The 15277-nt window shown below is 52.3% G+C and overlaps 6 protein-coding genes across 6 annotated transcripts; 3 read left to right on the top strand and 3 right to left on the bottom strand.

Moving 5' to 3' along the window:
• Positions 1–2731: 2731 nt before the first annotated feature.
• On the top strand, positions 2732–3481 carry BDW47DRAFT_125130 (uncharacterized protein; the record flags this gene model as incomplete). Its single annotated transcript, XM_024816340.1, has 2 exons — positions 2732–3035; positions 3096–3481. 2 exons carry the CDS (start codon positions 2732–2734, stop codon positions 3479–3481), a joined length of 690 nt encoding a protein of 229 aa, XP_024672921.1.
• Positions 3482–3699: 218 nt separating this feature from the next.
• On the bottom strand, positions 3700–4047 carry BDW47DRAFT_125129 (uncharacterized protein; the record flags this gene model as incomplete). The annotated part of the gene is made up of 1 exon (XM_024816339.1): positions 3700–4047. The coding sequence occupies one exon, from the start codon at positions 4045–4047 to the stop codon at positions 3700–3702; it is 348 nt and encodes a 115-aa protein (XP_024672920.1).
• A 410-nt stretch (positions 4048–4457) lies between these two features.
• BDW47DRAFT_21204 (nucleotide pyrophosphatase family protein) lies at positions 4458–7103 on the top strand. Its single transcript, XM_024818455.1, has 3 exons — positions 4458–5007; positions 5082–6342; positions 6400–7103. The coding sequence occupies exons 1-3, from the start codon at positions 4564–4566 to the stop codon at positions 6759–6761; spliced, it is 2067 nt and encodes a 688-aa protein (XP_024672919.1). The 5' UTR covers positions 4458–4563; the 3' UTR covers positions 6762–7103.
• BDW47DRAFT_104507 (BCS1 and AAA domain-containing protein) lies at positions 7055–9542 on the top strand. The gene has a single exon (XM_024812347.1). The coding sequence runs from the start codon at positions 7148–7150 to the stop codon at positions 8924–8926; it is 1779 nt and encodes a 592-aa protein (XP_024672918.1). The 5' UTR covers positions 7055–7147; the 3' UTR covers positions 8927–9542.
• Positions 9543–9882: 340 nt separating this feature from the next.
• BDW47DRAFT_117082 (glycoside hydrolase family 43 protein) lies at positions 9883–10921 on the bottom strand (the record flags this gene model as incomplete). Its single annotated transcript, XM_024815031.1, has 2 exons — positions 9883–10551; positions 10613–10921. The coding sequence occupies 2 exons, from the start codon at positions 10919–10921 to the stop codon at positions 9883–9885; spliced, it is 978 nt and encodes a 325-aa protein (XP_024672917.1).
• A 2053-nt stretch (positions 10922–12974) lies between these two features.
• Positions 12975–14729, bottom strand: BDW47DRAFT_104504 (DUF821 domain protein). The gene is made up of 2 exons (XM_024812346.1): positions 14143–14729; positions 12975–14077 (listed from the first exon to the last, which is right to left on the bottom strand). Exons 1-2 carry the CDS (start codon positions 14533–14535, stop codon positions 13142–13144), a joined length of 1329 nt encoding a protein of 442 aa, XP_024672916.1. The 5' UTR covers positions 14536–14729; the 3' UTR covers positions 12975–13141.
• Between the last annotated feature and the right edge of the window lie 548 nt (positions 14730–15277).

Below are 15277 nucleotides of genomic sequence, written 5' to 3'. Positions count from 1 at the left end.
GGCTGCTGGGCAGGGGGAGCGCTGGGCTGCTGAGCGGGGGGAGCGCTAGGCTGCTGAGCGGGGGGGCTCTCGGCGTGGGGAGCGGGGGGGTTCTCGGCGTGGGGAGCGGGGGGAGCGGCGCTGGAGTGGGCCGGGGGAGCCGGGGCCTCATGGGTGGGCTGGGGGTTGGCATGAGTGGGAGGAGCGGGCGCGGTGGTCTGGCCAACGGGGGTGGTGAGCGTCAAGGTCTCGCAGGTGGTGGTGGTGACGTCGCGCTTCTGGTAAGCGGCGTTGGCGGTGGCGGCGAGGGCCAGAGCAGCGACCTTAGAGTAGTGCATTGTGATGGAGTTGAGAGAATTTGGAGGTGGATAAATTGGTTTTGTGGTGGTTGTGTGAGGAGAGAGAGTTGCTTAAGAAGCGAGAGAGTAGAGATTGGTTGGTTGTTTGTTTGTTTGATCGATTGAGGATGATGAAGTTTGATTGAGCTGGTGATCTGGGGGATCCTTTATAGGCCTCGAGATCCTGAGAGTCCTATCCGCAACCATCATGGAGTTGGTGGCGTTATCCCAAACAGTATGGTGTCTCTAGCTTTCTCGTGATCGATTACCCATGCAGTCAAGTGTCTGGAGCTGTGGAATGCGACGGAAACAGAAAAGCCCTAAGAGGAAAGCTTGACGTTCTGAATAAAGCCATGTCCGACAACACGCGTCCCGCACGTGACGGCCGATTGCAGCCCTAATCGGCTAGTTTGGAAAACAACGCATGGTTGCAATCGGTAACCGAACCAAAGCAGTCGAACCAAGGTGTGTCGATCCATTCCACAATCCCATGCCTTCAATCATCTTCCATCTACTGGATTTTAGAGGCGAATCCACGGTGGAGAGGAGCCTGTGAGCGGGACCAGCTAGTCTACGGCCCCTCTCGTCCCAGACGGAAGCATCCATGGATCGGTTGTTGGTTGTTTACAACTCCCCGCATTCAACCAGCTTTCGACCAGACAACATACCAGTATCGCTAATAACCGAGTGCATGGGTTTTATACATTCCATGTTCGATTCTTCACCCATGTCGGGTAATTCCAATGCCGATCAACGGCTGCACGCTAATTGCCGATCCGATGGTGGCGGATCGGTCGATGATCGGCAATCCGTATTAGGCTGATTTCTCTCGTGGAATGTAGTACCTTGGTTGATATGCTTCTATCGCTTGGGGAGACCCATGCGAATGTTTTTCGAATGGACAGAGTATGAGAAGTACAGTGATTCTCGGAAATGATGTCACCACCACTCTTTCACTGTTTCCAAATCCTAGTGCCAAGTCACGCTAAATTACTATAGGAATTGCTCCAATCATCGCCGATCTGTACTTGCACATAGCCCTGACTGAAGCCTGTTTGATTACCTGTCTTAGCTGTACAACCTTCCCTACGCGTCGATCTATCTTTTCCATGTGCTTTTGGACCCCAGGATTAAGACAAATGAACATGATTGTTCAATCAACGCATCGTACACAATATAATCCATTCAACTTGATCTCATCCACGGTATGATAAGCAGTGATAAATAAAGCAAAGGGCATGGTGCGTCACGACCAGTATGGAATGTTGGTATCTCGTGTCTTGTTTTCGCTTTGTATTGACTCTATCTCGTTCTGGAGCCAAGTTAAGTCTGCCATGGGAGATCCATTATGTGTGTCAACCGTCCAATTTTCGGTTTGTTTAGAGTCTTGTACTGTTGACCTGACAATTCCCTTGGCCTCTTCTGGAACGTTTGACCAGAGCGTGTAGCCACGGATACTAACGCGCGATCCGGGGAGACCGTAGCGTCGCCGGTGGAGGACGATTAGACGCCCGTTCATGACCGGTTCCTGCTCGAATAGACAAGCTTGTTGAAGTCCTTCGTCAAAGGTGTTATGATGGTAAAACTCATGATTTTCAAGAACGAAATCGATCTGTCTGCTTCTTTAAAAAGTCGCGGTAGTTGTCGTAGTCTACTAACCGCCCGATATCACCGGCGAGGATGAGATGCCTAGCGCATACGGGTATCTCAAAGGACGGGTATTGTTGATCAATTTCCAGATGGAGGTCCGAGAGGATTCGGAGAAATGGTTTGAAAATGGGGCGTATTTTCTCGAACATTGTGACTGTTATACTTGTCGAATGTTTTGAAACTGTCCCTGGGATGATGATACAAGAGACCATCAATCCAAGTGTTATAGGTGGGATGAAGTGGGCCGAGCGACCTGCAGACAGTGAAAGGCCAGTAAAAGGCCTGAAAATGATGTAATTGTTGTACAATGCATCCGGATATTAGGTATGAAACGCGGTGCCAACCTTAGTTCTCCCGTTGTCAACTTCATGAAGTCCATCCTGTTGCCATCGGAAGAATGGTAACAACATATATCTTTAGTACAAGGGGTTCATATACGTCTGCTTATATTATCATTTCCGAAAGCTCTTTCGCACTGTTGGCAGGGTTTGAGATTTATATCCCTTTGCGGGCGTAATAGGCAGAGAATTACTTTATACATAGGAAGGGGAAGGAAGGAAGAAAGGAGGGAAGGAGTTTCTTCTTCGGGCTATCGCGAGCTAACGAGGCAGTACACATAGGAACGGGACGAGGCGGGAGCAAGCCGCATAAACCACTATTTCTAGTAATTGACACTTGGAATGAATCACTAAATCATTGATATCAAATCCTCTTCCCAGTTTCCAAGGAATGTTCTTACTACCATCGCATATATTTATAACAACATGCTTCAAGAACGACTGAATGACGCGGCTATTGCCCTCCACTATCATCTGACCCAAGCCCATATTCCCCATGGTATATTCGGTGGCTACGCCGTTACCGTTTTAGGCAGCTCCCGGGAGACCAAAAACATTGATTGTCTCGCCTCCATCACCAAGCATGAAGTTATCACTCTCCTAGATGGAAAGAGTGGATTCGTGGCCAAACCTCGACCTCGACAGGACTGGATCCAATTTGTGTGGTCCGAAGCATCTGACGAACAAGAAAGCCCAGTCCGTGTCAAAATAATCTGTGAGATGTTTGGAGGTATATTATACCTCCCCTCCTCCATCTGAAGGCAGTTCGCGCTAACCTAACTATTTCCAGGTGCCAAATACAACATGAGCGGCGTACAACCCATTATCCGTACAGTCGAAGGCCGACATTTCGGGAAAGGCCCTTGCAGCCTGCTTGATCCGTTTCTCATTATGAAAGGCAAAGTTTGTGTCGCAGCATCTCGGTCGAAATTCCGCGATTTCGAAGATATCCAATGGTTGGCTGATCGGTATGGCGCAACTATCCAGGATCGATGGAGGGAGATCAAACCGCTGTATATTGGCCTTGCGATGAGGAGACACCCCGAGCTTGAACATCTGTTTGGCCAGTTGCAGGTGGATATTAGGGGGGCCAAGCTATTTGTTCATGGTGTTCCAACCCCTTCGGCTGTTACAGAACCGGCGGTTGGGGAAGCTCATGAGGGATTACTGGGATAGGAGTTACACTCACTCTCTCGTTTGTTGAGGTATATAATATTCTTATGTTGCTTGATTATAACACTAGTTTATCATGTGGTAAAGAGAAACCAGTGATATTCCCACACTAAATAAATGTACGAAGCCTACGGTGCCATGTCTTCTACGAGTTGAGCCCCTGTGACCATCGAAACGTAGCAAAAACAAGTAAACAAACAAGAAGACGCGCTCTCTCATACTCACATGCGAAACTCGAGATTCTTCGGATACATAATCCTGCCCATAACTTGAATCTCAAAGTCCCAATTACGAATGCCACGCTCGATAGCGAACGTAGCAGCACGAACGGCGGATTCGCGGGTTGGCTCGTAGGCGTCCACCTCAAGAATCATGTCGCCGTCTTCAGCCTTGATGGACTCCTTTGAGTCGAAGACCTCGTATAGGCGGGTGCGAAGCAGTCCAAGACACTGGAATAGCAGCTCGAGCGATGGGAAGTTTTGATCGGGGAGAACGAAGACGAAGTAAAATTTATAATGTGGGGAGTCGGGAATGAATAACTCGTCCCCTTGGGGATTGGCGGCTGCCATGATTTGTGTATCGATCTGAATTGTTTGGTAGGTGAGAGATGGGATAATTACTTAACCTTTTGGTTTGTAGAAAGCTCGAGGCTCCATTGGGCTTGGTGGGTTTGGGGCCTCTGACTAGTATTTATAGTAATCATCTTGACAAAATGGCTCTACCTGGATTCTCATTGTGTCAACAAAGATTGAAAGCATAGCACAAATCCATTATCCAATATGATTCTGCATTGTCAAGTCAGGATATTCGTGAAAGTCTTTGTAGACGGCGAGATGTCAACAAACGAAGATCAACGATCCCATCTGGAAGAGAAAGATGAAGGCGGAGAGAGACTAAGCCCGAACGGGTCAAGGAAAGTGATCGTCGCTTCTCCTCTTTCTTCTTTCTTTCCCTCTCTCTCTCTCTCTCCAATACCTCAACTTCACCATCTCTTTCATATTTCGCTCTCCGTCCATTCATTGTTGTTTTCTCGTTCTTCTGTCCTTTAGCGTTTGATTAGTCCGACCTCATGCATTCGTCCGCCCATGCCTTCCCGACGTGACTTAGCCAACCCCTCCCTCCTTTCTCCCAGCGGCTACGATGACGATGCCGACTCCTTGCGGTCTCCGTCGGAGCAGGATTCTGACTCCGAAGATGACGAGTTCATCCGTGCCTCTCGTACAACAGTAGAGCTCTCCCGACATGATCAGACCGTGTTGGAGGAGGAGGAAGAAACGGAGAATCTCTTGACTCGGAGCGGGCCCACACACGGGCTTCGTCGCATCTTTAGCCCCAGCCACAGTACCGTTCGGATTGGTAAAACAAATAAAAGACGATCGCGGAGGAGAGCTCGGCATGGGGATGGCAGACGGCGCCGAGGGGAGTTGATGTTTGAGATGGAGGAAGGGCACCGGGATGACGAGAGTTCGTTGCTGAGCTCCGAGTCGGACCTGGACGAAGACAGTCAGGAGAAGTACCCTCCTATACAGGTATGATCGTAGCTGTTGCTCTTTTCTCGAGGATCAAAGTCCGAGACTAATCTTTCGACGGTTCGTCGGTCTAGGAATCCCGACGTGTGACATGGTGGAAGTTGAGTCTAGTCTTTTCGGCCATCTTTGTTCTCTTCCTCATCTTCCTCCTGGGAGCGTACAAGGCATCTATCCAATTCCGCGCGTCCCAAACCAAACCGCTCCGATCGAATGGCACTGCACTCTTCGCTCCGACCACCATATACATATCTCTTGACGGATTTCGCGCCGACTTTCTCAATCGCGGCCTGACCCCCTTCCTCAACTCATTTGTCGCAGGCGGCGTGTCGCCACCATATATGCTCCCCAGCTTCCCCAGCGTCACTTTTCCCAACCACTTCACCCTGATGACCGGACTATATCCAGAAAGCCATGGAGTGGTGTCAAATACGTTTTGGGATCCAGCCTTGAAGGAGGAGTTCTACTACACCCACCAAGAAATCAGCATGCAAGCGAAATGGTGGAACGCAGAACCCCTGTGGATGAGGGCCGAAAACCATGGGATGAAGTCGGCTGTCCACATGTGGCCCGGCTCAGAAGCGCACATCGGTGGCGTGGATCCAACGTATCTGGATGAATATAATGGCTCCGAAGCGCTGTCCAAGAAGGTGGACCGTCTTCTAGGTTTCCTTGATATGCCGGGGCTGGAAATTGAGGATCAACCCCCCGCGCGCCCGCAGCTCCTTGCGGCTTACGTCCCTAATGTCGACGCGGATGGGCACAAATATGGGCCTAATAGCACGGAGATCCGTGGGACCATTGCACAGGTGGATGAGATGCTAGGGAGCTTGTTCCACGGCCTAGAGGCTCGGAACCTCACCGAGATCGTCAATGTCGTGATTGTCTCGGACCACGGGATGGCAACGACTGCGACGGAGCGCTTGGTCCAGCTCGACGATTTCATCGACCTCAACCTCGTCGACCATATTGACGGGTGGCCGTTGCGCGGTCTCCGGCCCAAACAACCGGAACACCTTGAGACCTTGCAAAGCCAGCTGAATAGTTTGAGAGAAAACTACTCCCACGCAGTGGAGATCTACACCCGCGAGGCCATGCCGGAACGTTACCATTTCCAGAACAACGATCGCATCGCACCACTGTGGGTCATCCCCAAGGCTGGCTGGGTGGTCGTCGAACGATCGGATTTCGACGCCGCGCGAGCCTTGCAGGATGGGAAGGAGTATCACCCCCGGGGGGTGCATGGTTACGATCACGAGCATCCGCTCATGCGCGCGATTTTTGTCGCGCGAGGCCCAGCGTTTCCCCATAACCCCAATAGCCGGGTGGAACCATTTCGTAGGTCTCCTCGTTTTTGGTAGATCCTCTAGACGTCAGTTATGCTAACCCGGACAGAAAATGTCAACGTGTACAACATCATCTGTGACTCCTTGGGGCTTCCACCCCAGCCGAACAACGGAACTCTGCGCCTTCCGCTCAAACCAATCGGCCTGCATTCCGATGCGGGCGCTCCAGCGGTGGAGGATCCATCGGATCCTCCCGCTACAAGCACCTTCGTTGCGGATACGCCTACTCACGCGGCTCCCGCAGACTCCAAGCCTACATCACCAGCAGAAGCACCTGCAGGTCCGAATCCCGACTCCGGGACTGAGGACGACGAGAGACCAACGTGGTGGGGAACGCTCTGGGGCAAAGTGGGGGAGGTGAAGGACTGGGCGACTGATGTCGTCGATACGGTGAAAGATAATTTCTTTTGATGCGTATCGTCGGCCCGTATCTTTACGGTCCACAAGATTTCCATTGCTATTTAGATACCCTATATTAATATTATAATCAACAGCACCCGGACCCCTTGGAGCGGGATCTAGATTTGGATCGATCCGCACTAGGCTGCAGTCAGCCTCAAGTGACGATCTGCTGATGCTTTCACGGTCGGTTGGAGCCTTGTCATGCCTTTATGCGGCGTTTGTTTAGGCTGCGATGGTAACCCAAGCAAGCCACCAACAAGGATGACGTCGTGAGGCTCTGCCCGTGTGTTCTTCATCTCTATAATCTATATATATCTTCTCGTTCCTTTCCCTTTCTTGGGAAAAAATGCTTTTTTCTTCCCACCACACCTGCCTGGATTGAACACCCGCCCATCATGAATCGCACCGTCACCCCCACCGACTCTGTCTTTCCCTCCGATGCGGCCCTCCTCGATGCGTTCATTCCTGGCTATTCTATGGTTTCGGGCCTCTTGAGGACATATTTACAAGTGGATCTCTCCGCCTATCTGCCATTTCTCGCCCTCTCAGCCGTCGTAGTCTTCTCAGCCAACTACCTAGTCATGCGGTTCTGGTACCTCATCGAAGAATACTGTGTATCGACGGCGGAGATCCGGATGGACGACGAAATCTCCAAGCACGTTTTGTTCTGGGTCGCACAGCAGCCGCTCACCAAGAAAATGCACCACTTCATCGCTGCCACGCGCATATCGCCCGGCATGTACTTTTACGACGACATGGATGGCGAGCGCGATGGCGAAGACGCATGGAATGAGCAGGACGAGATGGACGAGAATGGCAACGTGCTGGACGATTTTGATGAGTACTGGGCCAGGACGAAGACGCGCGACCGGTTCAAACGACTGCGGTTCACGCCCGCCGCGGGCCGCCATTACTTCTGGTTCCGTGGACACCTGCTCTGGTTCAACCGTGTGCGTGAGGACAATAACCCAAACGCCGGCTTCTTCATGCTCAACCCCGAGCGCCTCTACATTTCGTGCTTCGGCCGCAACCCGGCCGTTCTCAAGGAGCTGCTGGCCGAAGCCCAGCACGCCTACGTCGGTCGCGATAGCAAAAACACCGTCATCTACCGCGCCCAGCGCGATCGCTCCCTCACCGTCGACTGGGTCCGCTGCATGGCTCGCGCCCCGCGCCCGCTCTCCACCGTTGTTCTCGACGCCGCCCAGAAGCAGGCTTTCGTCAACGACATCAAGGAGTACCTCCACCCGCGTACCCGCCGCTGGTACTCCAACCGCGGCATCCCCTACCGCCGGGGCTACCTACTGCACGGCCCCCCCGGCACCGGCAAGACCAGTCTCAGCTTCGCCGCCGCGGGGCTCCTCGGCCTCGAGATGTACCTACTCAACCTCAGCTCCAAGACCCTCACCGAAGACGACCTGATGGGTCTCTTCCACGGACTCCCCCGTCGCTGCATCGTCCTCCTCGAAGACGTCGACTGCGCCGGTATCACCCACCAGCGCGATCCCGACAGCAGCTCCCCCGCCAAAGATGCCCCCGACGCGGCCTCATCGGACCCCGCAACCGTCACCGATACTCCGGCCGCCGCCAAAGACGCCAGCGACACCAAAGACCAAAAGGGCGTCTCCCTCTCGGGCCTCCTCAACGTCATCGACGGCGTCGCCGCCTCCGAAGGCCGCATCCTCATCATGACTACCAACCACATCGACAAACTTGACTCCGCGCTCCTCCGCCCTGGCCGCGTCGACATGTCCATCGAATTCGGCTACTCCGCTGCTGCTGACATTCGCGACCTCTTCGAATCTATGTACACCGCGCGCGAGGAAGACTTCCACTCTGCGGCCCTTAAGTCAAAACACTCGGTGGAAAAGACAATCTCTACTACCTCTTCCTCTACCACCACCGACAAGAACAATACCACCAACGATAACAACAACAAGAAAAAGAAAACAGACCCCCTCAGCCGCTTCTCACCAACCGAAATTCGCTCCCTAGCAGCTAAATTCGCGGACGCAGTCCCCGCAGGCGAGATCTCCGCCGCTGAGATCCAGGGCCACTTGCTGAACTATAAGACTGCGCCGGACGTGGCCGTCGCTGAAGCAGCGAAGTGGGTGCGCGGTGTCAAGGCTGGTCGGAGAGCTCAGACGACCTCCTCGTCGGGGGGTGTGTCTGCCTGAGGCTCCCGCTTGTCGGATGCCTCTTTGTCTCTCTGTGATGATGAGGCCAGGAGCCTGAGGCTCTCATACATGCGTATGCGTATTTGCATACATGTGGCATGCGATTTACGTGCGCACGTGCGTGCGTATATTACAGGAGTAGGTACGTATGTATGTATGTATGTACGTACCTCGGCTTGTTTCGGTTCTTGGAGATGACGAAGATGGCATGGCTTTCTTGCATTTCTTGCAATTCTTTTCTTTGTTTCTTCTTTTATTTGCTGCATACATACATACGTGATTGCATACATGCATGCAGACATACGCACACACGTGGTCCCTGAAAGACGCTGACGACGACGATGACGATGACGCACTTACTTACTCACTTACATTTACTCACCTTCGGTGGTCGTTTCCTTTGATAGATAATCTCCCCTATTGGGCTTGTTTCGGTCAATACTAATTCCATTTATCACATTGTGTTGTGGTGTGCTGCGTTGCGTTGCGTTTATTATCTCGGGTTTGGTCCTGGTTCTGGACTGGATTGCTGTGGTGATAGATGTGTGTACTGAGTCATATTATGGTATTGTGTATTGAATAATAGTGCTGTGTGAATCCCACATTACTGTATGGATTATTTGCTCGTAGAGTCCAAGTAAGTTATCCTAGAAGGAAGTATCTGGGTAGGTTGGGTGATAGAATAGGACCGTTTGATGGTAGATTGAAGATAGACATGTCTGTCCAAACGACTCGCCCTCCCTCATCCATCTCATGAGAGAAAAGAAACACGTGAAGAATTGATCAACACGAGAAAAAGGGAAAAACAAAAAAGAAAAAAAGACAAATTGACGCCTTCCCGCCGAACTCCCTCCCGAACTCCACCCGGTGGTGCTTGCCATGACTGTTGAACAGTCAGGCTCTAGAATAGACTAGATAGAGATAGGTAGATAGATAGATGTGCACGATCATTCACTCTACAGGAGAGCCACCTTCCCATCCGACAGGCTCACTTGCGCCACGTACGTGCAGCGCTTGTGTTCCTCACAGAACCCGTGGAACAGCATGCGATCGCCGCAGGGGCACACGGTGCCGCCGCCGGGGGAAATCAGGCCCCAGTCGCCGGTCTTGAGCAGCCGCTCGTTGGTCTTGACGTAAGGGCCCATGAGGGATTTGGAGGTCGCATAGCGGACGTCGTAGTTGGGGTCCGTGAAGCAGTGGGTGGAGTAGAAGAGGTAGTAGGTGTCGTCTTTGAAAATGAGGTTGGGGGCTTCGACGAGGGGCCCGTCGGTGTCGTCGCGGTCGAGGATCTCCACGGGTCCGCCGATGACCGTGATCCCATCTTCGGCTACCCGCTGCAGCATGATCGGCGTGGGCTTCTTCGGCTCTATCCCGTTGTTGCAGTCGCCGCCGTTGCCGATGCTGTTCCCGTCGACTTTGTACACCACGTACCGGCTGCCGTCAACGTCCTGGAACCCGGCGGGGTCGATTGAGCCGCCTTGGTCTAAGGGGCAGGAGAGGGGCGTCTCTGTTGGGATGTAGGGACCTGCTGGGTCGGTGTCGACTGAGACGGCGCTACCGACGCAGTGGTGGTCGAGAAGGGCCTTGGCTTCTCCCGAGTAGTACAGGACGTATTTGCCATCGTTCTGGGGTGCTCTGTTAGTGGGTCTTGCTTTGGTTATGTAGATATGCTACGTTAGGACGTACCCGTCGAATTACGTCCGGGGCCCAGTGGTCTTTCTCCGTCTCCCAAGGTGCCACGTTAGGCAAGGCATCGATGTCGAGGACTGTCCATGTCTCGAAGTCCTTGGAGCTCGCAACCTGAACCTTCTTGTCCTTGCTGTTCGTACCGAAGGCGTACCAGATCCCTTCTGGCGTCTCGACAAAGCTGGGGTCGGGAAAGTCCGCGTTGATGACCAGCCGAGCGCCCTCGGCAGCCTTGAGGGGAGAGGCAATGGCACTCGGAGCCAGGAGAAATAGCCCCGACGTCAGCGTAGCTATCGCAGGGGACCACATCTTGCGCGGAAGGTGTCAACGGAATAGAGTATAGTGATCGACAGGGAGAAAAATGCTAGCAAGGTTTAGGTGGTTGGAAGGCACGCAGATCGGAGCTTGGAATGAGAGAATGGAATTCCTGAGAAGCCATATTCGATCCTCTGAGAAGCATGCCATTGCTTTATATTGGCAGCTTTCGAACGACGATGTCCAGCATTCTTTTTGGCCGCATTGGGGCGATATGCGGTGGGCGGCTGAACGAAATCATCCATCACCTGATTGTCACACAGGTCACAATAAGGACTGCATCTACCGGTCTGGATAGTTTGCAGAATAAGCATCGGCAGGCCATTGGATTGGTATCCAGCCTGTGGGGGCTCAAACCTCTGGGAGGCTTCATCTGCGCGTAAAGTGGCGGAGTTTGGACGTTTTGAGTAGGATGACTGGGTCATCATGCGAGAACGCCAGGCGGACCACACATTGGGTATCGGTGGGCATTCTTGGGGCTGCACTCGGAGAAATTCAAAATTGATACATGTGGTCCACAATGGGGAAAGGACGACAAAGCAGACGCGAAATGCGAGCGGCTGAATCCGAATGCGGCGAATGCGTTCATACCGGCCAAACAAAACGGGTCTTCTCCAAGCAATTGTAAATGACCGCCCCGCAACAAGATCTACGAGGCATGGATCAACGGGTCACATCCGCTATCCCTTAATTGACTTTTCTGGTTAATGTCAAAGATTGGCATCTGAGACAAGCTGTGGGTCGTACTGCCAAGGGGGCTGCGGCTGCGCTGACAGGATAATTGCGTCGCGATTAATCCCTGGGCCCGAGGACAACCGCTGCCTGGGAAAGACCTCGGGCGGAATGACATATTGGCGATTGCATATACCTCTCTAATGTAACTCTGTTGTTTGATCGCCACAACAGATGATATGATTCGGCATGTTAGGTGTCATTGTTCAGGCACATCAGATTGTCGGGCCGGCTGCAAAGATGAGAGGCATGCTAATGACGTCGTCCGAGGCTTTCGGGGGCCGAACAAATTGATCAAAAAACCAGCCCCAGTCAATACCGATCGAACCGTCCAGTCCTGAAGATCCTGATCTTCGCTGTACCATAGTTAGTAGTCACCTACCATCCCCGCACACCTATCATCGTCTCCGTTACTAGGATCAGTTAGAAACAATCTGCCGGAAAGGATGAGCCTAAATCCATTAGGAAAAGGAGGAGCCATGGTTCGGACTGCCCGCTGGCACATCATCCGACGTGCATAAGGTCATCTGGGAACGTTATACAGTGTACTCCGTATTCAGGAATGAAGATCCGTCATTGGTTCTAGCCATGCAGTCCCAACCACAACAACTAGCAAACATGACGAGCAACCGGTTCGTCATCAGCAACAACCGTTGAAATCCAAACCACCAATGCAACGGCGCGCGATGCATGGCACCGAAAACCCCCCGAACTCTGGACAGCCAGTGGGTTCCTATCCGCCGATTTTCAGGTACCAGGAACGCAAATCCCGGGGCCCACAGCCCCGATGTGAGAGAGTTCAATAGTTAGTCAATCGTTAGAACTCTATCTCGCGAAGAAGTCGGGTTTTGAGAGATCCACCGGCCCCCGACCCCTAGCTTCAAGCCGTGGGGAGGAATTGTCGATCTTCCCATCTTCTCCCCGACCAAACCCCTGTGACTGAGAACGGAGGCACAGTCAGCAGCAGGCTCAAAGTATAGCGTGAGCAGAGCAATCAACATCTTGTACACCAACAGTCGTCTGACTCTCTTTTTTCCCCCATGGTGAGATCTCGTGCCCAGGTCTGGGTAAAGTCGGGCGCATACAATGTGGTTGCGTTAGGCAAGGTTTCAATGTTGTAAGGCTCACATGCGCGAAATATCATCAGCAAGGGGAGATTCACCGGTTGAACTGCGGGGTAGTACATAGGAGAGAGTGCAATGAAGAGAAGTGGGGGAAATGACGAAAGATGAAAGATGAAAGATGACGCTGAGTGGACGTCTGGGTCTTTTCCGGGTTGGGAATTCAGGCGGCCTGAGGCCATAAGGCTATCTCATCCATCATCAAGTAGTTGCATTGTGTCATGGTCATCGTATCGTGGATCATATATACATATAGAAATTGAACATCAAGTGTTCCCCCAAACTCCCTTCATATACATGCCCATCAAACCCGGAATTTGCATGCGAGCAAAGGATGTGCAAAAGAAGGGGAAAGCAAGAGCTAATGCCCCGACAAAATCCAACTCTCAAACGGAGTCCCACGCATCTGCCTCTTCCCATCCTTATCGGCATGATACAGCACAGGCTCAAACTCACAAGATGACGCATATCGTCTCACCAAATACCTCCAGTAGCACGACTCCGCCGCAGGCGTCAGATATCGATCGCGGAAGGTTCGCACGGCGTTATTAGCAATGCGCTCCGCAGCCTTGGGGTTATCAATCAGGAACTCTAGTTTTTTGTGGAGATCAGAAAAGTCTCGCTCGACCTCGACGAAGTTTGCGTCCGCTCCGGACGCAATCAGAGCTGCATGGTGGGCTTCGCGCCAGACCAGCTTGTGCGAGACCACCACGGACCGGCAGTTGAGGAGGTACTTGCCTCGTCCGGAGAAACTGCGGCCTTCGGTGTGTGCCAGGAACATGTAGCGACAGTGTTCTTCCATGGGTAGCAGGTTGAATCGGACATCGTTCTCCTCGTCCCAGTCGATGACCCTTACGCTCCCCCAGCTCTGTCCCTGGACGGCTTTGAGAAGCTTCCCTCGGATCTCGGCGTTTGTGTTCACGCTGCCGCGCCAGAGGAGCTGTTTCTTTTTCTCTTGAAAAGACATTCCCGGGGTTACACTGCCATCTGGTGCGATCTCCCCGTCATCGACGGCGGCGATCCGACGTCGGATCTCCTTGTACGGACCGACCTTGACTTCCGGCCAGGACCAGTACCCAAAGTCAGGCATCAGCCACACAGTGCTGTCTTCGTCGCGCTTGGAGTAGGACCACACCGGTCCTTTACCGTTGCTGAAGTCGTCCGAGGACAAAACAAACTCAACATTGGGGATACTGTGTCGATCAGGGATGGCCTGCAGCGCGCGGTTGAGCGAGCTCAGAGTCGACTTGGCTCGAGTCTGCGTATAAGTCATGTCCGCATAGTCGACAACATACAACTAGTCCAAACCGCCCTATCAGCAAATGCCATACCATCTTACACAAGACACCAAGGAAAACTCACCTCCCCATTATAAATCAATGCCCTAAACATCCCATCCTCCACAACCAACTCATCCAGCTCCTTGTACTTCACCGGATTTGCCTTTCTCCCCTCAAAAGTCTTATCAACCTCCACAAACAGCTTCGGAAAAGCCGCCAGACACTGCTCTTCCGAAAGCCCATGGTTATTCGCGTCCCGCCCAGTCACATATTCCCACTTCTCGGTGTCGTTCGCGCAGCGGCCGAACGATCCATCCTTTGGAGGTGGAATCATCGACGACTTTAGTGCATATTTGGTGACGTCGTTGGAGAATCGGCCTTCGAAGACGAGGAATGTGATTATGGCTAATGAGACGAGCGCGCCCGTGCCTAGGAAGCGGGCCCAGGTGCTTGATTGGGGTTGTTGCCAACGCATGGTGGGGTTCTTTTTTTTTTTCCGTATTGGGAGTTTTTTTCTTATTGAAGATATTGATCGGGTTGAACGTTAATGCTGGGGATGGCGTGTATAGCATGGGCGTGCGGTGCGGCCGTGTTTGGATTACGGCAGTTGGTGCTGCTGCGCAATGGCCATCGCGTTTCCAAAGATCCCTTTTCTGGAGCGAAATAAAATTCCAAATAGCAATAAAGTGGAAGGTTTTTTGGATCAAAGCAGAGAACAATAAGAAGGCTGAAGATAATCCATTTGACTCTGGTTGTTCTCAAGTCAGACAATATCGCGGTGGTTTCCATGGCAACACCTCGGCGCAATATCATCATTGGCTCATCTTGACAGTTAATTAATCCATGATCCCCTACTACGAATCAACAATAGTAGGTAGGCAGCATCCGGTAATAATAAGTGGTGCTACATTTTTATCATATAAGTCCACCCTTCCTCCGAAATGAAGAGAGGCCAACGATCAGCGCCGTTGGGGGCCCTGGCGTCACCAACGGCCATCTATAGGTCGGGGAACTACTTCTTAAATATGTACATGGAGATCGCAAGTGCTAGAAAGGGCAGATGTATGTGTATCCGGGGGTATCTCAAAAACAATCGAGGATGAAGGGATTAGATGCAAGTTGTATAGTTCAAGCGAGGCAAAACTGCCACGAAAAGATGGGGATTTGGGAGGGGAGCCAAGATATAGACATAGTGGGTTCTTCAGGGTGGGGTGAAC

Source organism: Aspergillus candidus (assembly GCF_002847045.1).
Source record: "Aspergillus candidus strain CBS 102.13 unplaced genomic scaffold BDW47scaffold_17, whole genome shotgun sequence".
Classification (NCBI taxonomy): Eukaryota; Fungi; Ascomycota; class Eurotiomycetes; order Eurotiales; family Aspergillaceae; genus Aspergillus; species Aspergillus candidus.
The sequence above is the reverse complement of the archived record's forward strand: the minus strand, read 5'-3'. Positions and strand labels throughout refer to the sequence as shown.